The sequence below is a fragment of the Apteryx mantelli genome, chromosome 1 (genome assembly GCF_036417845.1).
Source record: "Apteryx mantelli isolate bAptMan1 chromosome 1, bAptMan1.hap1, whole genome shotgun sequence".
Lineage (NCBI taxonomy): Eukaryota > Metazoa > Chordata > Aves > Apterygiformes > Apterygidae > Apteryx > Apteryx mantelli.
The window spans coordinates 146373552-146398483 of NC_089978.1; the positions used below are offsets into that span (position 1 = coordinate 146373552).

Genomic DNA, 24932 nt, shown 5'->3' on the forward strand with positions numbered 1-24932 from the left:
ATTCTTGGTTTCATTGTCACATCAACAGTGCTACTACTGTTAGCTAATTTCTCTTCGCAACAAACTGGATTAGCCCCCAGTAGGCTTAGGGAAAAATAATTCGTTGGGATATTTGACTAAGGATTGTATAAAATGGCTTACATCACAAGTGCCTGGCTGTGGTGAGTTTCCTGCCTCAGCTGAAACCATCTTCACAGACCCTCCCCTCTTCAGCACAAGAATTGAGTGGCATTTAACTCACCTGAATCTGGCCCTCAGTTCCTTGTTCAAAGTTCGATTTCTTCCTGCTACCTGAAGCCTATGTGCACCTTGTATTTTTTTCTGTGAAGACTGGATTCATTTCCCCTCCCTGAGAATCTCCAAACCAACCACTGCATCAGTGCTTTAAAAGTTATTTTGAGTGACTGACCAATTCCATCTTTTGGGGGTTTAATATTACTCTTAGTTCCTCAGCTGAAAACAAGCTCTTCCATCCCTTCTAGCTACTGGGCTATATCTGATCGAAAATATAGTATGTGCAGACTTTCTAGTAGTGGATATCTATTGTCTTCTTTGGAAGCAGCACACCAACCAGTGTTCCTCCCACACCCCCAACTAGATGAATTCCCATTGTGGAGTGTAGTGTCCTAATGCTCAACACACATTTCAATATTTGGGGATTTTCTGAATAGACAGCATGAATTTAGTATTGCCGTTTCTGCAAAGTTCTGAGATCTAAACACACAGAACATTATCTTGGCCTACTTTCAAACTAAATGTTCTTTGATGGACAGCAGTTCTAGCAGCTGTATCGTGAGATGTGTGTGAGATGTACAATGCAATTCCAGCAAACCATGAACTGTAAAGACCCAGAGTTTCAGAGGGGAATTTATTGTATGGGAGCATATTCAATATCTTTTGTCAACCATTCATGAGAATAATCAAAAATAGAAGCTTTTTAAATGACAAAGAAAAAAATAGTTACATATAATACAGATTTTCATCTTGCATTGAAGCAGAGCAGTAATAAAATGCTCACTTATGTTTTCACAGTTAGTTTGCATTGCTTCTCAAAGTTAAAGCTTCAGCAACTCAAATCTTCCAGTCAGAACCCCCAGTTAGTAGTTTCACTGGATGATCATATTCATGGGGGTGAACGTTCTCTGCATTTTGATACTCTTTACTAAATACAGTGGGCATACTTGATCCATCTCAGTACTACTAAAGTTTTCAGAGATACCAGCTATGCTTGAAATGAGGCATCCTTGCTGCAACAGAAATATTTTTGGATCAGAACATGCTTTTAGGCCCAATTCAGAAACACATCTATGGCATGCTCAAGAATGTCTATAAATCCCATTTGGTCCAAAGAGCCCCGAGTTACACCTTTATGACCATCTCTACTTGTTCTGTCTCTAATAAGCATAGCACACTGGTATCAAGCATTAACCAGTATTTGATCACGTGCATAGGTTGCTTGCAAGACAGCAAAGGATTTAAACATTCTTCAGCAATCCATTTACTCGAGTCCTAAATGCCTTCACTGCATGCACGTATTTATGTATATACTACGCACACATACACCCAACCCCTCCCCACAATGTTATTGCAATAATTCTCTGCTGGTATAACAGTTCATATACCAAGTTTCACTAATTTCATTTTCTATAAACATACAAAAAAGCATCTGAACAGAGCTAGAACAGCTTTCAATCAGTCACTATATTTGCATTGAAAGCTTTATTTTGAAAACTTTAAGCAGCAATACTGAATAAATAGACAGAAAGATTGTTTTGTCATCTCCATACAACTGATGGCCTTCATCCAAAACATTAAAATACTGTAGCAAATAGAATAGACATGCATGTTTCAATGTTCAAAAAAAAAAAGTGTAATATAAAAGTAATACTTTGACACTTACTTTAATACAGTACAGACCATTAGAGACTATTTTCTGGAAAAATATCTGAATACAGTTGTTATTTACATGGATCATTAAGGCCCAATTCACTCAAGTTAATGCACATCAGGAATTTATATGCTTCAAGATAACTCACTAAAAATTACAAGATCATTTTTTTGCTCATACTCATGTGATCCCAGTTCACTAGAATAATGCAATACTCTGTACGCTAAAAAGGCGGCAATTATTGCCCCCAAAGAGATTTTTATTTCTCTAAAGGATCTTTTCCCTCTCACATCACACAAAGTATATTTGTGTATGTCTAACGCTAGCGGTGGTTCTCAAACAACTTCCTTCCAACTTGCAGGGGTTTAGAAAAGCAAGTAATCTGAAAGCTAACACACCATTTCCAGAAGCGATTCAGGCACTTGGGAGCCTAAGTCCCACTGAAATATAATGGGAGGTAGGTTCCTAGCTCACTTTTCAAAGTGGGACTCTAGTTTCTCCATAGCTTGGGCATTTAGAAGTTTTTCCATTAGCCTTAACCTATCTGCTTTCCCAGCAGTCACTCTCCCTTTCCCTCAACAACATAGCATGATCAGCAAAAATAAACTGTATCCTTGTGGATGAGAGAGGTAACACATTTAATTCCCATTAGTAAAAAGAGTTCTCCATATAAATTCCCTGTGCACTGGAAAATTAGTGCTTGTGTATTCAACTATTTAATGCAGAAAAACCCTCTGTATTTATCATGCTGGCCAGTACATAATATGGCACTTGTTAAAATTAGTATGAGCAGGTTCCTTTCTGCTAATGCCCCATAAGCAGGTGTGAAACACTTCTGAAAATGAGTATTTCTACTTTTGTAAAGAAAAGAGTGAGGTTCTGAAGTTGATCAGAAGCAAAACTCTTAACACTATAATGTGAGGACATTTTAGAGTTGTAATACATTGTTCAATTCACATTTAATGCAAGGACATGCCATTTCTTTTTGGTTTATTTACAGAGATGGTGAAAATGCTACAGAGCTTTAACCTGGGTGAAGTTCAATGAGCATCAGGAGCATTGTGGGGGGAAAACATTTTGTCACTGTCTCATGTGACAGATTGAGATACCAAAGCCTCTCCTTTACCACAACAGTGGCTGAAGCTGTAATGCTTCTCAGACCACCTTGACACATGCTAAAGCCCTGACAGGGAGGATCCACTCGATGATGCAGCAGCCGCTCCTGAGGCAGCTTGCTCCTCTGTCAAACAGCTGCTGCGATCTGCAGATGCCAATTTTTAACTTAAATGGGAAACTCCTTCCTGGATTCTGTTACGAAGCCATACCTCATGCCCTCCAAAGCTCCTCTTTTCTCCTGCCTTTTTAAATTATTTTTCTCCTCTCTCCATTTCAACGAATAATCTGGCAGAGAAAGAGAGCAGTTTTTATGAGCGAAGAGCCCAATTGAGCTCAAACTCAAATCTATGGGAGATGGATCAGTCAACTTTAAGCATGACAAAAATATTAGCTGCATAAATATGCAAATCTGCCTTAAAAATGCTTTGTCTCAGTAAATAACTGAGGTTAGAACAAGCTTTTCAATGTGTTTTTCTCCCCCATGCAGCATAATTTGGGCCAGACTTTGCAAGGTGCTGAGTGTCTCAGTTCTCTAACATCAAAAGGTGTTGAAAATGCAAAAGTATCTGCACTGCAGGAGGGCTGTTTGATTTCTATAAATTGAACCCAGAATGTAAGGCATATATGCTCAAGTACCTTGGACAGATATTGTCCCCAAGCTATGTATATTTTGCACTGATATTTATATATATAAAATGTGTGTGTATATATATAAAAATATATACACATACACACACATATACACACACACACACCCATTCTCTTTTTAATACAAAGAAAGTTATGGGCACAGTAAACATGAACACAGAACTGTGAGAAACTAACAGTAAAATCTGTGAGCACTGCAAAGATTGCTTGGGTAAGAACATCTCATTTTCCAGTTTGCTCACAACACAGACCTGACAAGTTAAACAGTAAAAATTCAGAGTCCATTTGAAAAGGTCCTTTATATATTCACAGCCTTATCTGTTGCTGTTAGTCTAAATACAGCAGCATTTTTAGAATATATGATGCCATTAATAAGTGGAAAAGAAAAAAATGCATTGAACACTCAGGAGTCCTTCATCTTCTACTATAACTTATAAAACTTCCACTTGTCAGTATGACAAGGAAGTTCCTTAAAAAACAAACAAACAAACAAAAAAACCCACCTCCACCTTTTAATTAACATTTATCTGCACATCAGTAAATCCACACAAGAGTATGCTAAGAGTTAAGAATTTTTAAAGTATTTTCTATGGCAAAAAGCTTGGAGTTTCCTAACCGGTGGTAAAATCCTGATTCTATACTAGTCATAGGAGTTTTGCCATTTTGCCACTGACTGGAGTCAGGGGCTCCTGTTCACTTTTATGCTCTGGGGACCTAAATGTTAAGTATTGCAGGGAAAGCACTATGACTCCCTCTGATGTCAAGGGGATTGCAAAGGTGTGGATGATGGTATGCATTGCTGTTAGAATAGGAAATCCAAATACAATTAGGTAAAGCCCATCCATTCTCTATCTCATCCCTGAGGCTAGACTCCTGATGCATACAAAGTGTCCCACTGATGCCAATAACTTTCTCTACAAACTTGGTGTCCATTTTATCAATCCAAGTTCAAGGACTGTAACCAGCACATCGCTTGGCAGTATCTTTCTTTCTGCATGGAAGCTTTTTTTGTCTAAGCCTTGGTTAGCTTTAATTGCATTAGAGTGACTTCAAAATATTTAATGCTATCCCTTAATATGTTACTGTAAAAAGTAAATTAAGTTTACTACCAAATGTGTGAATTTCCTCCCATTCCTCTTTGTAAGCTTTATGTTCTGTAAGAGCACTGAACAGCAACATATCTTTCAAAGGGGCTAACAGTTTTACTGTTTAGCACTGGGGACCTGGAATGAAGTCCTGGCCTCACTCAAGTCAGTAGAAGCTCTGCTATTGACTTCACAGGACTCTCTACCAGGTTTCTTCCCTCCACAGAACATGAGTGAATTCTGGAAGGCTGGAAAAGGATGTTCATGTTTTGTTTTTTTCTCCTCCAACACTAAGATTTACTGCAAAACAAGAACACTGTAATGGCTAGTGGAAAAAATAAAGTACAAAAATCACACACAGTGAAAGCCTCCTACCCTCTTCTGGTAAGACATATGAAGACAACTTCTTACATTGTTCTTTTTTCAAAAGGCGTATACAATGTGGCAAAATATTTCAAATATACATTCTATATAATAAAATATCATCTAACTAGTGCATCTTCAATCATATGCTGGAAATATTCTTATCAAGACAAGGTTTAAATTCCATAAATCTTTTGAACACTAGGTGCTTCAGTCAAGGCAGATTCAACAGCAAGTAAATCCCACAAACTCACTTTTCAGACTTTAAAAGGTAGCAATGGATGGAACATGACATATTATGACCCACAACAGAAATTAACAAAATCAGGGGTGAGAAACCATTTTAAAGGTTCAGCACTCCACAAAACACTCTGCATTGCAAGTTGTTATACTTGATCAAATGCTGGATGTTGGTACACACAAAGTCACCTTGTCAGACTGATGTACAACAGTACATGGTTATTCACAAGTTAAAAATAAAAATATAAAAGGTCAACATTCACATGTCCATTGATTAAAGGGAATAAATTAAACCTCAGATCAGTTGCATACATGGTTTCCTTCACCCTGCTCAGTCTTTTATTTATGCCTATACATTGAATAATACTTTCCCAAACACTTCTGAAGTCGCAAAAATAAGTGAAGGCTTTTGCACTCTAGCTGCGTGACAGCAAGTTCATCATTGCCAATTATGAATTGAGACAGTTCCTCTGTTCTTTAGCATCAGTGCACAGGGTATGGCTCCAAGTGGTGTGTCAGAGCAAGAAGAAAATTAAAATATGGTGGCTTAACAGAAAAGCTTCTTCCATTCATCATTGGTAGAATTAAAAAAAAAAAAAAAAAAGTGTGTCTTGTCTGGGGTACCTTTCTAGGTCCTCTCCAGAAGAGGTATATACTGTCATACATAAATGCCTTCTGGGTTAAAACCAGATGACAGGGGATTCTGTAGAATCCGAAGGTTACTGGGGAGTTGCCTTGATGAGCCAGGGCGTTTCAGTGACCCAGACTGAAATGTTGTCTCTGCACAAGAAAGAAGACAGTTAGAAAAATCATCAAGGGTAACGTTTGTAGAACATACCTCTTCTTCCTGTTTACTGGTACACTTCAGTGTAGTACAGAAAAAAAATAATGTCACATGCAACAAATAATTCAGATGCCTAACTAGGAAGCGATGGAGATCTAAGGTACACACTTCCTACTCATTTTAGAACAGATGCACATCCTCAATATAACTACCCCCCCAACAAACATGCAATGTGTTTATGCAGTAATGAGCATAAAGAGCTTATACCTATGCATATTCAAATCTCCAACTTCCTGTCCACTTAAAAGAAAACCTTTGTATTGTTAAAAGACTGGCATTCAAAACCTGGATGTCATCGTCTTCTGTTCCCCTCTCCAGCCCACCCTATGTGTGCCTTTCAGTTAGAAAGTTTGAGAGACGGGACAGAACAGGCTAAGGAGGACACTGAGGTGAGCAGAGCACTGGATAAAGCACAACACTGCGGAGGCTGAGCCACACCAAAGGGGTTTCTGCTTGTGCCACAGTTCTGACAAACATTCAAAGCGCTCCCATGTTTCTGCCTCAGAAATTCTGAATGGAGCTATGGGCACATGCAGAACACACTGATCACAGTGGGGCAAAGTCGATTTGCACATGCCACAACAGCCATCTGTGTAGGACTCCTGGATGGCTGGTGGCCCAGCTGGATTAGCTCCTATTCCCATGCGGCTGCTGTCTGGGATTTCTCAAGATCCAGACACATTCCTTTTTCCTCTTTGACAACGTATCCCGCCAGAAGAAGAGGAACCCAGATGAACAGCAATGTCAGACATGCGCCCATTTTGTGTGGCATCTTACATGCCTGCAGCCAGGGTGGCCATGCTTGAGAGTTACTGGCCTAACAGGTTACAGATGGGACAAATGTGTATATGCACAGCAGGAGAGAAAAGTTATCTGTGGTTTATTTATAGCTTGCTAAACCCTTGGAATGAAGAGAAATATTTGACACCATGCTCTCTTAATATTATACTAACTTCTTTGCTAACAGACAGAGTTCCCTTGATGTATGAGTGCTAGCATTAATGCAACAGGTAAATGTGTTGTCCTCCCCTTTTCCTTCCCACCAAAAAAATCTGAGCGTTGCACCTCTCTCGAGCTCCACGTGTGGGGCCTCCACCTCAACAGGGTCTGCTGGCAGCACCGTGACCTTTGTTCCTGTTTGCTGGATAAACTGTTGAAGATTGACTTGTCGCAGCTCCTTTGTCAGCTGCTCCAGTTCTTGCTCCCTGTCCTGCCGGGGGAGAGAAAACACCCACTAAGCGGCAGCAAGCACAAAGTGGAATTTAAGCATTTTCTTTGGCCAACTAACATTGCTTCTCCTTTTGATGAGAAAGTCTTGATTTTTAAATTCAAGTGCAAATGAAAGAGATAAAAGGTATTTTACTCTTGTGATTTAGAAAGCAAACCAACACTCAATATTACTTGCTAGGGGTTACTACTGGTCTATTTATATTGCTTCTTCGACCACTAGCAGATGTTTCTTATGTCATCTGAGAATAATGCTGACACAAGAGAAGTGAGCAAATATAGGTAATAGCAAGCACTATGAAAAATGCATCAATTGAGCATTGGTCTGGCACCAATTCCTGGCTCTGCCGGGAATGTCCAGCATAACTTGGACAATTTATTTAGTTCTTCCGTTGCTAAAAGGAGGTTATTTCCTTTCTTTTCTTGTTCTTTACATTTTCTGTTTAAATTCCCATGTACAGAACTCCCTTACTCTACAAGTGTACTGCGTTTCATACAATGGAGTCCAAATCCTGGTGGGGCCACCACCCCGTACTGTAATCATTTATGATCTTCCTCAACAGTCTGATTCTGGCATGATATGCAGAACCTACAGCTCCAATAGATATGATGTTCTTAGACTGAGTTTTTTTCCCCATACAGATTCAGCTTCATTAGCAGAAAGAGTTGCATCTCATGTACTACTCTTCAAGGGCTGGGACAGGCTTTGCCTTTTTGGCCACACAAGTGATAGGCCAGCTACCCAGATCCTAGGTAGCATGTCTGTGGCCATTTCCATTTGGCAAGTACCACTACATCCTCATTTTAGCAAGCGAGGGAGGCTGGGTCAAGCTTCTTCTCCCTAATTATCTTGTGCAAGCAGAGTTATACAGGAACTCAAATGGGGATCAGAGAACAATTTTGTTGATCTGTTCTAGGAACAGTCCACAAAGAGCATAGCCTTTGCTTACTTTAAACTTGCATTAAAGTCACTATTAAGATTGAACTCAACAGATAGTAAGAAAAATAACAAAACTGAAGTCTAAATTAGGACCTTTTAAATGCCAATTGCTTTGTCACTGATGCATTTCCGTTAGACCTGTTCAAATCTATTCAGATCATGTGGTTGGCCTTAGCTTCCTGTGCTAGATTTTTATTTCCATTTATTTGCTAAGAGCTTTCACAGGAACAGAACTGAGAAATGGAAACCAGGCCAGCTTCAAAATTTAAGAAGATTCTAAAGAAAAACTCCTCACAATTTATTTTACACCCATTAGATTCTACAACTGGGCACATGGGAGACAAGAAATTCTCAAATTGTACTTATTTACCAACATGTTAATCCTGCAGCTTGGTGTTCCATGAGATTGTTTGAATGATAATATAACAAATTTGTCACTGGAGAGAAATTCATTAAAAAAAAAAAAAGTGAAACATGCAAAGTAGCAGAACTAACATCAAAAAAAGCTCATTCTTGACATTTTTCAGTTTTCACAGGAAACAAGGTAAAAATGTTAAGTGTCTCCTCAAATCCTATTGGCTTAAGCTCCTAATTTCATATCTACTTGTGAAACTATTTAGTGAGGTTTTTTACTTGAGGAAGGGTGGCTTTTTGACATTTAAAATCTTCCTCTAGAAACAGAGAGAGCAAAGAGTGCTGCAGCTGGTTCTTAAACTAAACATAGCCTCATGCTGTTGCAAAGTAACAGTGACCAGAGGAAGGGAGTCAAAGAGGTAGGAGAAATTACTAGAAAATTTTCAACGCCTACTTGAAAATGCCAGTTGCCACTTTTTATCACTTCAAATCTAGCAAACCAAATTTTTCTTTCCTTCCTTATTCAGAGGTCAAAAAAAAAAAAAACCCAAACAAACCCCAAAACCCACCTCCTAACTTCCATTCCCTCCCCACCCCCAAACACCCAAATCCAAAAAACCTCACAGAACTTTTCTAGTTTGAGGTCAACTAGTTCTATGAATGTTAACATTTAACCTTTCAGCATGTAGGAGAATGTTTCTCTATTCCTTCCCCATGTAATAGAGCTGAATTGATTTTCTTCTGACCTTGCAGATAAGTGTGCCTTTAGGTTTAGAACAAGCCTGGAAGATTTCAACTTAACAGGAGGTTGTTTGAGAAATTTAGACCCTAGCCTACGGGAAAAAAAGGGAGCAAGAAAGATTGTGAACTCAATCGTAGCCTCAGTGGGTATTACTGAGGACTGGTAAAAATACATAAAAAGGACTTGTAACATTTTCAGTTAGCACAAATCTGTAAGTCTAATGTCTCTGGAAACTTGGGATAGATATATATGGCCAAAACTGCTTACAGTTTTCATTCATTTTGCTTTGGATGAAAAGGTTACATTTTTTCCCCTTGTTTAATAAAAACAGCTTAAATTGACATGGTTCTGGGAGCTCAGGAGCAAGGATGCAAAATCCCTTTACATATTCACAATAGAATCACGTTACTGCAACTGTGGTACTGTGGAATACAGTAACTTTGAATGGTGGAAATACAACAAGAACCACAACTCAAACTGATGCACAAAGCCTCAATCCTATGGCATATGGTACACTAAAATGCCAGAAGTAAGTCTGATCCCCAGGGTTAGTCTCTCGTTCACCTCTCTGCTACAAACTGGATTTCCATTCACATTTATTCACACTCTATTAAATTCTAAGTGATACATTAACTTTTGCAAGGAAGTAGAGACTGGATTCTCTAGTGACATATGTGCCACAAAAGCTGGAGGTGGAGAGAAAACAATCCTGAGCACCAACAAGTCAAAAAAGAAAAGGGAGGTACTATTCTTCAAAACAACTGCCTTGTAAGCTAGCAGTTGTTTTAGCTCTACATCCATCTATCCAGATGCTGCGTTTGGATTGTTCTTTTTAATGCATTTTTTGGGTGGTGGATAGACCCAGTGAGAATCAGAAATTCAGCCTCAGAAAAGGTAAAGCAAAGATGTGCAAGTTGCCTTGAAATTTGGCAGTATAAGGCACTGAGCTGCCAAGATTTAGGACTCCAAAACTCAAGATATTTTACCCCAAATCTAATGTTAAAGTTGTTTAACACCCAACAGTACAGCAATCTGCCTGCTAGCTCTAAATATGCTATTGCTCATGCAGGAGATATTATGTGTCTGCACTGTAAAATGGTCAAGACCTGTTAGTGCAGCACTACGCCAGAGCTAATGAGCACTACCTCTCAGCAGGGCAACGCAGCTACCTGAACTGCCATACAGATGCAGTCATATTGTCTCCAGCTAGTTTGGTTGATATTAGCGCTGGTATTTCTCTATCTCACTCTACTGCATGGTGAAGACATGCTTCAAATGATTTCTCAGAGGTCACCAGACAGCCAGTAGACAGTAGCAAACCAAAGCTGCTGCTGACAGGAAAGGACCTGAGCGAGCATGTAAATGTTAAAGGCTGCACATCACATTCAGCACCAGTCTCGGAAATCACCTAGGCCTTCTAAATATTCAAGAACAGATCTACCAAAGTGTTTACTGTTTACTTTGAGGCACAAAGAACCGGCTTTTGTTTTTCTATTTTAAAAAAATATATACTTGAAAGAGTAAAACACATGCAAGTGGAATTAAAATTGCCTGCTCTTAAAATTTCCTGAAATACAATTTAAAAATGAGGAGAACACCACATTCTTCCTTTTACTCAAATTCACTGTGGAGAATTTATGTTTATTTTCATTGGCTCTAAATCTGTTAAAGAAAAATTCACTACAATCAGGTCTTTGACTTTTCTTTAGCTATAGATAAAAAGGACGTTCTTACCTGTAACCGTTTGGTAGCTTGGCCCAAAGACCTTTCTACAGCTTTAATGCCATTTTCCAATCTTAGACTTTGCTGGCCCTGAATATCAATTTCACCTTTCACCTTCTCGATCTTTTCTTTGACCTCTTCTTCATTCACCTGGGATTCTTGAACTTCCCGGTGCAACTTCTCTGCTTCAAGGCCGCTTTCCATATTGTGGATTTGAGACATGTACTCCTTTAGCTTGCTTTCACACTCCAGGATCCTCTGCCTCATCTCCTGGAGCTGTTCCTTCAGCTGTTTTTCATTCTCTTGCTCAATCTGTAGCTCATTTTCCCAGAATTCTTCCTCTTCAATCTCTACTTCATTCCTCTTGATCTTCTGTTCTAGTTTGAGAATTTCCTCCTCCAGGCTGGAATTATATTTTTGTTCCCAGTAGCGGATCTCGGCATCATTGGACTCCAGCTGTTTTTCAATACACTGAAGTTTCTCTGTCTGGAGGCGAATCAGTTTCTTCAGCTCATCTGCTGTTGTTTTACAGTTGTTGAGCACCTTTTGCTTGAACTCCGATTCTTTACTTTTACCAAAAATGTCCATTAATCCTTTTGCCCCCCCAGTGAAAGTCAGAGATTTCCTTTTTGGTTCTCTCCTTTTTATTGATTTGTCATTCTGGGGCCTCAACTTGGCTAACGGAGGTAAGCTTTGCCGATACAAAGTTCTCTCTGGTATTCGAGCCACACTGTCTGAAGTTGGCCTCTCGCTCAGGGAGGGCCCAGTGCGACGCAGTATTAACTGCACGTCGCTGGCGTATTGTCCCCATTTGTTCAACGAGACGATGGGATTCTCATGAGGCGCCAAGTGCCTCTCTGTATCTCTCCACTTTTCTATGAGCGTGTACCTCCCGGTGCGACCTGCGGGAAGCGAGAGGAGACGTGAGCAGGGAGAAGCAGGGCCGAGGCAGCCCAGGAGAGGGCGCTGCCGGATAGCGCTGGCCGGGCGGCGGCAGCGCCGGGGCCGGGGCCGGGGCCGGGGCCGGGGCCGGGGAGGTAGCCCCGGGTACACCCCCGCGCCCAGGGCCCCCCCCGCCGGGCGCTGCCTCCCGTCCGAGCAGCGGCGCCGATTCACCGCGGGGCTCGGGGCGCATTTTGGAGTCTGCGGCGGGACTGGGGTGGGAGGCAGGCGAGGAATACATACACACAAGTTTAGCGGGAGAAAAAAGCAGCGCGCGCAGGATCCGTACGTGCGCTGCGCTGAAAACTCATCTTAGAGATGTTCGTCCATGCACACTGTTTGCGGACACAGCCTTTTAGCAAGAAAGGCACTCCCTAACAACTGACGAGAACAGCTAGGTAATATTCTTAGCACATTTTCCTCGGGTTAAAGCACCACGTGCCTTTGTGCATATTGAGTCAAGTTTACTTATTTTGGGGACTTATTTACATATTACTTATTTTGATTATAAATTATGTCAGGAAAATTTTCTCAGCACACAAAAGTAAATGAACAAGCGAGTACTGCATTTACATGGAACATGCAAGTGCAGCTGCAGCCCTCCAAGCCTTTTTCCAGGTCTGAAGTCACTTAAGTGACCTCGTGATGCTGATTCCTAGCAGCATCACGGCAGAGGTAGAGTGTTCTACAGATATCCAGAGGAAGAAAGCAAGAATAGATAGTTTCATGCAGTTTTTATACCCACAAAGAAAACTCAAATATTACTGTTTATGTATTTGCTTCTAAACTGTATCATTGATCAGAGACAACTGTTAATGATAGACAGAGACTTAATTCCCCATCATACTCCTCCCCAGTTAGCTGAGAAACGGGAGAAAGCTGACTCAAAGCCCCTATCAGCATTATGTCAGCTCACATGACCGACGGCAACATTGCTGATGTGACAAAACTTCACAGCTCAGAGCACGCAGAAGGGACCAGGAGAGGCTGCCAGAAGTAGCAGCACTGACTTTGGCTCCCTGCACAGACTATTAATCCGTAACAGTAGCTCAGCAGTTCCTTGTGGGATATACAGGATTCAGGAAGATGCTGGGTATCTCGAATCCTTTAATGACTGTTGTGGTGTTTTCTGAGCTCTATATAAACAGCTAACTGTACAATGCAATATGGTTTACTTTTAAGAATAGGGAGAGGTGTAACTTGCATCTAAGGATTAAATTCTGCTGCCAAACACGTGTAATTGAGCTTAAGGGTCCTTTTTCTCTGACACTCCTTATAGAATGCTTTGACTGCTACAGAAAGACAGCATTTGAGGTTTTCACCAGTTGTTTCATTATTTCTAAACACTCCTACTACTCTGAGATAAAGAATTCACCAAATGCAGGAGAAAGTCCATTTCCTTTATCATAAAAGTGCCTTCACTTAAAAGCTGCAGCATTGTTTACAGAAAGATGTGAAAGACTAACTGCTTTTAAAGGGTGCTATCCCAGTGGATTTCCAAACAGCTCTACAATTACCATTAACCTTAAAAAAAAGTTAGCTATTTTAATACTATCTATGTACACACAGACTCCCATGATAGATTATCATTTAAATGAGAATTTGTTTCATCACAGGTGCTTAAAAAGCTAGCCATTTATGCAACTGGGCGGTGGGGAGAAATAGATGTAATTATCAGTGGCTACCTATATAACATTTTCTCTCCTTTCTCCACCTGCCCAACCAACTGCACTTTTCCCAAAGGAACTAAACTATCCTAATCTGAGGCTGGAGATCTGCCTCCGGCCTCCAACCACAACACTCGCACAGACGCCCCACCTGGAACTGCTACGAGACAAGTTCCATGGTGGCAATTAACACAACTCTGTGGCCCCCAATCTGATGTTGTCAGACCGGACTTAGAAAGAGCTCCCCGGGATATAGCTACTGCAGCAGAAATGTTTCCTCTGGTCTCACATCTCACAATTAGCTCATAATGATGAAAGAACAAGAAAAATCAGCTTGACAGGCACTAACCAGAAAACAGGCTACTTTGGCTGATGGGTCATACTAGCAATAGTTAGCTGGCCAAATAAGAGAACAACAAAAAAAGCCTGTGTTCACTTCCAGGTTAGGAGTGAAAGTTCAAAGAGAACATCAAGATTTGACTGATAGTAGTTGGCAAAACAAGGAAGTGGCATGAGAAAAAACAATCCAAATCCTTAGTACCTTATAAATGACTTGAGGTAAGCACTGGAAAAAATTCTATCAATTTGTCTGAATTTCTGTAGGTTTATTTAGTTAAATGTACTCCTGAACACCATTTTCATATACTTTCAGTAGAAAAAGAAGCAGAAGAAGCAGTAGAAATCTTACGCTTTTTTATTTTGTATCATAAGGGAATTGAACATAATGCTAACTTGTGTATGCTCTATCTGTATGCATCAAATACCTTTAAAATGTCCTTCAAAAAGTGTAGAAAGTCAGTACGTCTCTAAAATGTGGATTCAATAGTTAACTGTTAAGTGTGCTTCTACTGTTTGCGTTAGTGGCAGCTTTTTATTTAATGCTAATTGGTTTATGAATTGCTTCCATCCATATCTCATTTTCTGCCTATAGGCTTTTTAGACACTATTATGCCAGTGTGATTATTTGCTAGTGATGATTAAGAAGCGTTACGTATAAATCAGTTGTTTGTGGTAGACTTCTGTTCTTTACCTCCCTTCTGTTCTCTCTCCCATCCTGTTTCCTTTGCCTCCTCCCCCAAAATCAAAATGTCCAACTCCCAGGTCTAGACAACGCTCCCACGTTCTCCCATGTTATTTCCCTTCTTTGTCTTTTCTGTATCCTCAGTTATTAGACTGAGATCTGAAAAGATTCCATCAGTCAAAATTAAGCCAAATTAAAATAATCTAAGGCCATATACCTTTGGATGCTCTTTTCTGAGGCAAATATCCTCGCTAGAAAATATCTGGAATAATTGGGCCCCAGTTTCTCACTGGAGCTGCTAGGACAATGTTAAATACCAATATTAATGACTCTTGTCTTTAGCAAAGAGGTCTCTTCCAACCCTTTTGTCAAGCCATTCATCAGAAAAGCAACCATATGTCTGCTCCTTTGATTTGGCCGTATGTACTAGCTTACCAGGAATTATTGTCACTTGAATTTGAATGGGAAGCTATTAAAATGTATTCCTTCAGCTCTCACCTGACATTTGGTGGTGGAAAGCAGCCAGTCTTTGTTGGCTTCCTCCTTGGTTGGCTGTGACTTTATGTTTTCCACTTTGCAGTCTGGCTTCTTCAGAAGTCACATAGCTTAGCAGGACTGTCTGTCTGCTGGCCTGTCTGCAAAGTTCTTCAGATGCTCCTTTTGTTTTCTCATGTCTGATAATTTATTGCTAGGTCCTTGATTTAAAAATAATAATAAAAACACACAGCCTTCTTCACTGAAAAACCTGAAATATGGGCTGCAACAGGTATGTTATTTGTGTTGAAAAGCAACATTAGGTGTTTCTGCAAATTAACTGATGTTACAGCCATATCCACTGAAGAAAGTACTTGTCAGTTCCCTTTTAAGACATCCATAGTTCAAGAAGCTTCTCATGGACAAACAGAAGCTGCCTCTATCCTAGAGGTATGAAAAATAATGCCTTACAATGTATTTCAAAAATGCAGAAATCGAAGTCTGGCACAGACTCACAGAATGGTTGAGGTTGGAAGGGGCCTCTGGAGATTGTCTAGTCCAGCCCCCCATGTTCAAGCAGGACCACCTAGAAGCAGATTGCCCAGGACTATGTGCAGTCGGGTTTTGAATATCTCCAAGGGTGGAGACTCCACAACCTCTCTGGGCAACCTGCTCCAGTGTTCAACCACCTACATGGTAAGAAAGCTTTCCCCCTGCCCCCTTAGGTTTGAATGGAGTTGCTCGTATTTCAAGAAATTTCCTTTCCTGTCACTTGATCAAATGCAGAGCCCTGTCTCCTGGTCTCCCACTGTGATAAGGGCAATGAAAAGGTTTCCATCTCTCTTGGTTCCCAACCCTCCCCTCATGTCATGGAAAGTCAGTAATAACATAATACTTTTGTGTTCTGAAGAGAGCTTTTTGGCATGCAAGACATGGACTTATATTCTGGGGTTATTTTAGTCAAAAATAGCAAGTCGTGCTAGGCTATGACCACTTACACCAGATTCGGTCCCATAACCAAAGTGCAGCCTAATCCTTTGGCAATTAGTAGGAGTTCTGTCACTTATCTTGCCTATATGGTGCTCCCTGACCTGTTCCTTACAAATTGATGTCCATTGCTATTGCTCCTTCAGTGGAAAGGACTGCACATCTTTTTTTTTTTTTTTCTTCCCCTTGGAGTCTTTACTCCTGATGGTTATCATCTGTTACCTGTTCTTGCATTATAATCTCCTTCCCCCACTGCCTGTCTCTTCATCTCTTGATCATTTAGAAATAGTAAATGATTCTCCTTCAAGTTTCTGTTCAAATTAGTTTTTAATTTCTATTTTGCTTGAAGCTGAAGGGTTTGAGTTGAATTTCAATCTTCATTCTTAAAAAAATCTTTTGGCAATCCCAGTAAAGCTAATTTTTAAAAATATACGTATATATTTTAATGAATGAGGGAGAAAATACTAGCAAATAGATGTAAATTTGGATGCTATAATTGATGGTGTCTCTGAGTTAGGAGGAGTTAGAAATGCCTTAGCTGGAGGGGAGGGTCTCTGGAATTCTGTTCAAGTAAGACATAAAACTATCAAGCTGCAAGTTTCCAGAGAATGAAATCACCTCACACTGGGATCTTAGAACACTTAATATTACCTTTTATGAGTTTTATCCAGTACTGTTTATTTCTTTTTTTAACTCAAACTGCTTGCAAATTACAAAGTAACAGGAAGACTTGACCTTATAATACAAGTCAGAGAAATGATCTTTTCAGGATGAGAAACTAAGCCCTCACCAAAATGTAAAAATAAACCACAGCACACAGCTTAAATGGAGAACCATGAATCTTTTTTTAAAAGCACTCTTGCCAGGAGAGACGAGCTAGCTTTTTATCACATTCATCGTTGTCTACTTTAAAAATATGTATCTGACAGCAAATTCTGCATGTTTGTCTGCTTTTGCTAGCTTTCCCATGCATTTTGTGAAAATTATGCTGGAACAGCTTCTTGCAAAGGTTGCTTGCTCATTTTGATTCCTCCTCTTAAACTGGGCAGCTGAAAAACAAGTGAAAATTGATATTTTTCACCTGTTGTATGTATTATGAGATGGTAAGCAAATCGGGTCAGGGTTCTGCTTTGCAAAGTACTGTATGGACTTAGAGTCCAAAGAACATGAAGATTCCTTTCAAGGAAAAAATCATTGTAATATTGGGAAAAAAACAGATGCCAACCTAAAGAACATGTGCTAATTGTGTTAGCTGACAGATTAGGCAAATGTGGCTGTGTGAAAGATTTTTTTATTATTATTATTTTCAGGTTATTTTTAGTAACTGTGACTTTTGCTAGATATTTTCCATTCAAATCTAAAGGAAAAATCCTCCAGAGAAATATGATTAGCACAGAAACAAATACACTTGTCCTCTTTCTTCAGAAGTGATTTCCTCCCAGTTCTACCCCCAGTGAGAACTTGCACTGCATTTCTTGGGATTTCCTTCCTCTCTGGAGACTAGAGGGGATCCTCTGAAGCCAGAATGGCATGTGTGTTTCCCAAGAGAGAATATTGTAGTGTACAGAATTTAAGCTTGAATTTCTCAGCAAAGTCCTTTTTTGTTTTCTGCTCTCATCATAATTTCCAATGGTAAATAATTAAAACAGCAGAATTTCATTAAATAGTGCTGTGGATTAGGGCTGTCTGACTATACCACAATATCAGGAAAATATGGACTCACTGAACAAGAAGTACAGCTATCTCTTTAAAATTAAGCAAATGCAGCCATCAGTTCTTTATTGCTGTTGAGTATTTTTCCTCTAAACAGGTAGATTTATAAAAATAAAGATTTGTTCATGCTGTTTCAAGCATGTGTTACAGCATAATAAGGCTCAGCCACAGCTGTATCTGGAAAAATCACATCATTTCAATGCTCTCCTCCCCTCCTCCAAATAATTTCTGCTAAAGCAAGTGCCAGAGCTGGCTGTGAAATACTCCAAGAGAGAAAGAATCTTAACATTGAACTGAATCATAGTGCTGCCTCTGAAGAGGATTAGAAAAAGAGAAGGATAGTTGTGTACAAGCTGGAGTTCTCAAACAAAAGCCAGTGTTGCTTAAACATTGATTTAATCATGTAGTTTACTGCTAAATTTCATTTAAAATCTGGGTGTGCTATTTTTGACCCCAGAATTTGTCATGGATTCATTCTCTCCTGCTTCAAATAGCAGCATTAATAGGGATTATAGGAAGTACAAGAAAGCTGCATGCTGTGGTGATCCTCTGGTGTGATCATGCAGACTTTACGGTTCAGGAGTATAGTCACAGTAACGCTGCTGAAAGGCACGGTGGTTGGGTGGGAGGATTTGTTGCCACCTTTAATGATGTGGTATGTCTAGTGCAGCAGTGGCACGTGCAGCTGGGAAGGGGGTTGGTTTATCTGCTTTGCCATGTCCTGCTGTCTGACCTTGGCCAAACTACTTCCCTGGCTCTCCTCTGCACTGCTTTACCTCTCTAGGAAACTGGTCTATCGTGTGCTACACTAAAATAAGTGCATTACTTTGGGGTGCTTTGAACGGCAGTTGAAAGGAGGAAATGATTTTAGGAGCATTGTTTTGCCAGATTGTGATAAATTCTTTATATGCTTTTGTTTAAGAGAAAAGATAATAGTAATAAACCAAGACTTCAGTCCTGATAAAGACTTATAAACACATTTGTGAGCACAGCCAGACCAAGTGAACTAAGTAGATCTCCCTCACTGTCAGTAGATGTGAGCATGTATATTTCTGTGGATGTGTTTTCCTAGGACTGGACCACTATTCTGATTTTCATCGTTTTGCATAGTTACAAAGTGTCCTGAGTTAATAAATCTGAGTAATATGCTCTCTCTAACCTCTATTTTAAAGGCTTTTTTTAATCTTCTAATCGTTCTTGTCATTTAATGAGTTCTCAAGTAGCTAGAATGATATATTTTTTAATTGATATGGGTGTTTTAACTTAAGTATCACAGAATGAATGGAATGTCAGCTTCGTATTTCAGAGGGATTGAGTTCAAATCATAATGGGTTTATTAAAATTGCCAGCAGTTACTTTTCCATCGGTGCTGTTAAAGATTCAGGACCAAATGCTGTTGCTGCTTTGGTAACCAAACTATTTTCTCTGAACCGTTTCACTTGTTCAGAGTTCTTACTATAAGATTTTATCCATGCATTACTTTCCTTCTTGGTATTGCGTTGCTAAGGAAGACACCGTCCTGTCGCCTAGGGTTGGAAGGCCATCTATGGGAGATGAAGTTGGTCAGAAAGCTGTGTCCAGGCTTGGGAGGGGGTGCATGTGTCACTGCCCCCCAGAGCTGTGATCAGTCAGGGGCTCAGACTGAGCATGTGGTTGGCATACCTGGGTTTATCACTATGGATACCTGGGCACAGACAGATAATAGTATGCATATTCTTCCTGTGCCTTGTTCTGAGTTTGGGCTGCTAATTCAGATTTAGCTAGAGAGCTAGACTAGCTTGGCTTGCTTTTTAGTGTGGCAGTTTTAAAACCTTAGTATAAGATAATACCTAACAGAAGCTGCATGCTTTTCAGACTCTGTCCGTGTGCCACCTGGCAGAGAAGGTCTTTGGCACAGGGCCTACTGGACAGCAGGTGACAGGGTCCTTGGGGAAAAATGGGAGCTAGAAGCATGCCTGCCGGAGAGCAACTCCTTGAGGACCTAGTGTGTCCTGGGGGTCTTGGGGAAAGAGGAAAGGCCAGGAGCAAGGCTGCATGAGGTCTGGTGACAGAGGCCTGCTTTTGCCCTCTCCCTTCCCCTCAAGCCCTTTCCCTAGGGAAGAGAGACACCTGAGTATTTAAGACTGCTCATCTCACCACCTTTTTCAGGAATAACTTGGGATCAGGGCAAAGACTCACCTGCTTGCACTGGGTTGCTGCTGTAGTCCTGGCCATGAAGCATGGGAGATGCTTAATGAGAGGATAGGTCTCACATGATGCTTAAAGTAAACTTCTGTAGCCTGACTGGAAAGTTAAGGCAAAGATGTGTGTTGTACGTGGTGTATTGTGCTTTGTGCATACAACAGATGCAGTCTTGTCCCTGAAATGCTTTGCATGTATAGGCTAATGCAGTCTTTTGGAGGGAGGACAGAGATGAGTCATTTCTGTCTTGAAAAACAGTATTGATGATCTCTCGAGTTTGAGTCCTGTCAAAGGTGTTGCATGAGAAGCCTTACTACTGCTACTTTCCTTTTGAACTGTCATTTTGGTTTTAGCAGCAAAAATAGTTGCATATGTGACTGTTGCAACTGGAAATGCATATTGAGTGAATATAAAAGTGAATACTAGTTTTAAAGTGAATAATAGTTATGTGTGTCCTACTACCTTTGTGGAGTGTAATTTAAAAGTCCACCTCTTGAGAGTCTAAAAAAAAAAAGTCTAAATTAAATTGTTATCACAGTTAATTGTAATGGAATCTGTATTGAAATTCTCATTGCTAGGTCAGTCCCAAACTAAGACTACATCGGGTGGGCATGTGACATGGGCATTCAGGTCCAGAGCTGGGTGTTTGGCTGCACAGAAGAGCAGTAGCTGATGCAGGACACTGATTGTAGTTAACTCTTTAAAGTCTCATTGAAAAAGTTGCACCTATGGGTGTTAGAAAGAGCCAGATTCAAACCCACATGGGCTCTTGCCAGCTTAGCTGCAGGCTATGGGATCATCCAAGTTCTGCAGTCCTTTTTGATCTCTTTCTTACTTTTAAATAAAAGGTTGTTCTGAAGACATTCCTGCATTAATAGAAAGTGTGGTAAGTTTGTATGCTTAGCTAGCCTTAGGCTTAAACTTGACCTGTTCAGTCTTAACAATGACCCTTGGTGCAGATGCAGTGTGCTTTATGTGCGTAAACATATATGTACTTCTGATGCAGCTTGTAATGCACTGCCTCACACAACAGATATGAATTCTTGTTGATTGTTTTGAGATAGTAATATTATATGGTGCACATCAGATTTAGTGGATCAACACAGAATATTAACAAAAGACAGCTTGCCTGGGAATGGGGTGGAGAGGCCCTGTGCTGCTTTTCGGCCCCTGAATTGCTGCTGTCTGCAGAGCAAATGGTGTAGTACAGCGCGGTGCTTGTTTGGGCTGTCTGAATAATTTTCATACTATTCTTATTGATACAATAGAAGTATCCAAAAGATAAAATTAGTCTAATGTGTTACACTGGTATGTCATAAAAACAACAAAAAACTGTTTTAAGAAGTTAAGGGGTCCTCTAACAAGGCACATAACCCCATGTGAACGTCAGCACAGTACTTGAAGCTGTGCTTCGGCAGCTCCTTGTATTGACTGCTTAACTGCTCATCTAACTTTCTTACCTGCAAATATTTCATAGATCTGCATAAGATTAAATGCATTATACAACTTGGAAAAATATAGTATGGTTTAATGAATGTTTGATTGCTGATATGGGACACATGACATGAATACAACTGTAACAATTTGATTTTTAAAATGATAAGACTTGCATGAATGAGGAAGGACTCAGTTCTGCTAAGTTCTGTATAAACATGAAACAAATTCTCTTTCAGAAAGTTTATGGACAACATGCAAAACAAGAAGCAGCGTACTGCCACTGAGCTGTTCTTTGTTAACAATCAAAGCAACTCGCTTCCTCCTTGTAAATGGTGGCACATCAAAAATAGCAGTTAGTTATAAGGATGCCTGTGTTCTGAAAGGTTCTGCTTGTTCCCCCTTTCGTTCATGAATTAACAACACCTGGACAGCCACAACTATGTTCCCTTGCATTAGAAGGGATTAATTAGTGTCAAAAATAGCCTGAATAGAAGTAATGGTCTCAGATGAGAATAGCTTTGTTTTAGGCTGGTACTGAACTCCAAGTGTGGCTGTTGAACTGTATAAATACTTCTACAAAATACTTTATGTGGATCTTGAATGCTGAGTTCATTGCTTAGGACTATCTGTTGATTTGGAACTGTAAACCAAAATGGAAATAGTTCTTGACAAGTGCTTCACTTAATTCCTTAATTCATTTTTGGTTGAGATTGATAGCTTTACTTCCCCCCTTTTTTTGCCTCTTATGTTTCTTTTAAGTAGTGCATTTAATAGCAAAGTGAATAGAAATTGCATGCTGATCACACACCCAGAGGTACTCTGTTTATAAGACGTCTTTGAACTCGGCTGTTTCTGACACAACAAGAATTTTAGTAGCATTACCATGATTGCAAGATGAAAGCTGAAAGCTTTTAAGATTAACAAAATAGAGTGGTAAAATACAACCTTTGTCCTGCGTTCTGTAGTATGTTTTTACTTCATTTTTCTTCTTCAGGATTTTACTGTTAGTATGCCATGGTGAACAGCACTACGTTTATTTTTCCTGTAATTACACTGATGCCTACTATCAATGCACAATATTGTGGGTTGGCAAAAGTCTCTGACTTTGTATCTTGGCATAGTAAACTTGTTTTTAAAAGTACTTTACAATAAACTTTAAGAGTGTTGGCTACCAGGTGTCTAAAAAGCCTATAGGCAGAAAATGAGATATGGATGGAAGCAATTCATAAACCAATTAGCATTAAATAAAAAGCTGCCACTAACGCAAACAGTAGAAGCACACTTAACAGTTAACTATTGAATCCACATTTTAGAGACGTACTGACTTTCTACACTTTTTGAAGGACATTTTAAAGGTATTTGATGCATACAGATAGAGCATACACAAGTTAGCATTATGTTCAATTCCCTTATGATACAAAATAAAAAAGCGTAAGATTTCTACTGCTTCTTCTGCTTCTTTTTCTACTGAAAGTATATGAAAATGGTGTTCAGGAGTACATTTAACTAAATAAACCTACAGAAATTCAGACAAATTGTGACCATGATTATAGGTGGAATATCTAGTTAACATTTATGGCTCTGTTTTTTAATTATAAAAATAAATGATTTTGCAATTGAGTAGGACTGCACTAACACAGTCTTGCAAAGTCTTTGGAATAGTGAAAAATGTGAAAGCTAGCCCTTAAATTATGGATTGAAATTTACATAAGATGCAGTTCTAGTGTCTAAATTTAAACAGTATGTAAACCCAATTATAAAATTTTAGCAGAAAATAAAATTCAGCATAGGAAACACAGAAGAGGTGAAATTCTTATTCAGGATGCCCTTAACCACTGAGAAAGATCTGACAAGACTAAAGGAATGTACTTTCTTGTACTGGAGCCTGAAAGATATTTCTGTGTGCATAAACTGTTCAGCAAAGAGCTAACACTGAACAGACCAAGATACCCTTTTATTTACTGAGTCAGGTGGCGTATAAGAGTAAGAAGAGAACCTGAAGGACCTATTTTGTTGATCTGTACTCTTCCCAATACAGTTAGGGATACTTACAGTGTGTATAATTTCAGTTAATGTCACTAGCTTGTGTAAGCTAACCAGTTGTTTTGCACTGCTTTAATATTGTCTCGGTACTCAAAACATTGATAGCTTAGCACTGTCTTTAGCCCAGGCTGCATTTACAATGACAAACAGCAGCATATTGTTATTATAGAGAATAAACTTGTACTGAATGAAAGTTTACAGATTTCAAAGTGATCTTTTTTTTTTCTTATCTGTAAGCAGGTTTAAAAAAAAAAAAAGCTGCAAGCTTACATTGCATTCTAAGAGACTGCAAGGTTATCCCACTGTGCTTTATACATTCATGTTCTAATATTTAAGTGCAACGCCACCTCTCCTCAATTTAACTTCATTAAAAAAAAAAAAAAAAAAAAAAAAAAAAAAAAAAGGCTTCACCTCATTCCCAGGAATCCAAGTAATAGAGTTACTTACCAATAGCCTGAGCAAGAGCTATAACAACCTCCTGGCATGTTGTGACTTCAGTAACCCCACAAACAATTCTCTGGACTCCATCCACCCATACTTTGAGCTCCATGGTTCACCAGATCATCCGAGAGCCATGAATGCAAGTCAGTCAAGTCATACTTGTAGCTACACCAGAGACAATGCAGCAGACTCAGCAGCTAGAAGAGAGGAAAACCCTGATGTTTATTGTGAGGCATTTCCAATTTAAAAGGTAAACAAATTTAAATTAACATCTATTGGAAAGAAAAAAGACACAGTCTCATTTCCTTAAAAATAGTAATAGGAATCAAATAGCCCCATGCTTTGGCCATACCTACACATTCTGTTCTTTTAGATATACTAGAAGTTTCATTAATTTTATTTCCTAAAATATAAAAAGTGATTACAAAGATAGCATCAAAAGAAACAGTATTAAGTAAACAATTCCAGAATAAAACCATTACAGTTCCAGTAAGAAGTGCTCCCCTTCCTTTATATATTGCCTGGATGTCTCATGGGACTGATTATAAAGACACTTTCAATGTTCGTCCAATAATCCCTAGTGGTGGTGGTAGATGATGGTGTGGCAAAACAAGGGGGAGACATTCTTAAGTATAGCCATCCTGGAGTCTAACCTTGCTCTCCATACAAAAATAGTTGAAGGTTCCTAGTAGAGGCAAACCAATGCATTTAGTACCACTGCTGGAAAGTCCTGAAAGGAAATCAGTCTGGCACAGAGATTGTTTCTGTCTTTCTCTAGAGGAAAGAGGTGCATTGGGGAAAATGCTGCTGAGGTGCTTCAGCCCCTGAAAACACTGTGCCAGTTCTGTAAATAAACA

The 24932-nt window shown here is 39.5% G+C and overlaps 1 protein-coding gene across 2 annotated transcripts; it reads right to left on the reverse strand.

Annotated features, from left to right (window-relative positions):
* Positions 1-854: 854 nt before the first annotated feature.
* Positions 855-24222, reverse strand: RASSF8 (Ras association domain family member 8). Of its 2 annotated transcripts, none has more exons than XM_013947906.2 (4): positions 24082-24222; positions 11182-12071; positions 7250-7394; positions 855-6120 (listed from the first exon to the last, which is right to left on the reverse strand). In XM_013947906.2, the coding sequence occupies exons 1-4, from the start codon at positions 24182-24184 to the stop codon at positions 5999-6001; spliced, it is 1260 nt and encodes a 419-aa protein (XP_013803360.1). In that variant the 5' UTR covers positions 24185-24222; the 3' UTR covers positions 855-5998. The 2 variants fall into 2 exon arrangements, with proteins under 2 accessions (XP_013803360.1, XP_013803361.1); XM_013947907.2 differs by lacking the exon at positions 24082-24222 and adding an exon at positions 20152-20241.
* Positions 24223-24932: the final 710 nt, after the last annotated feature.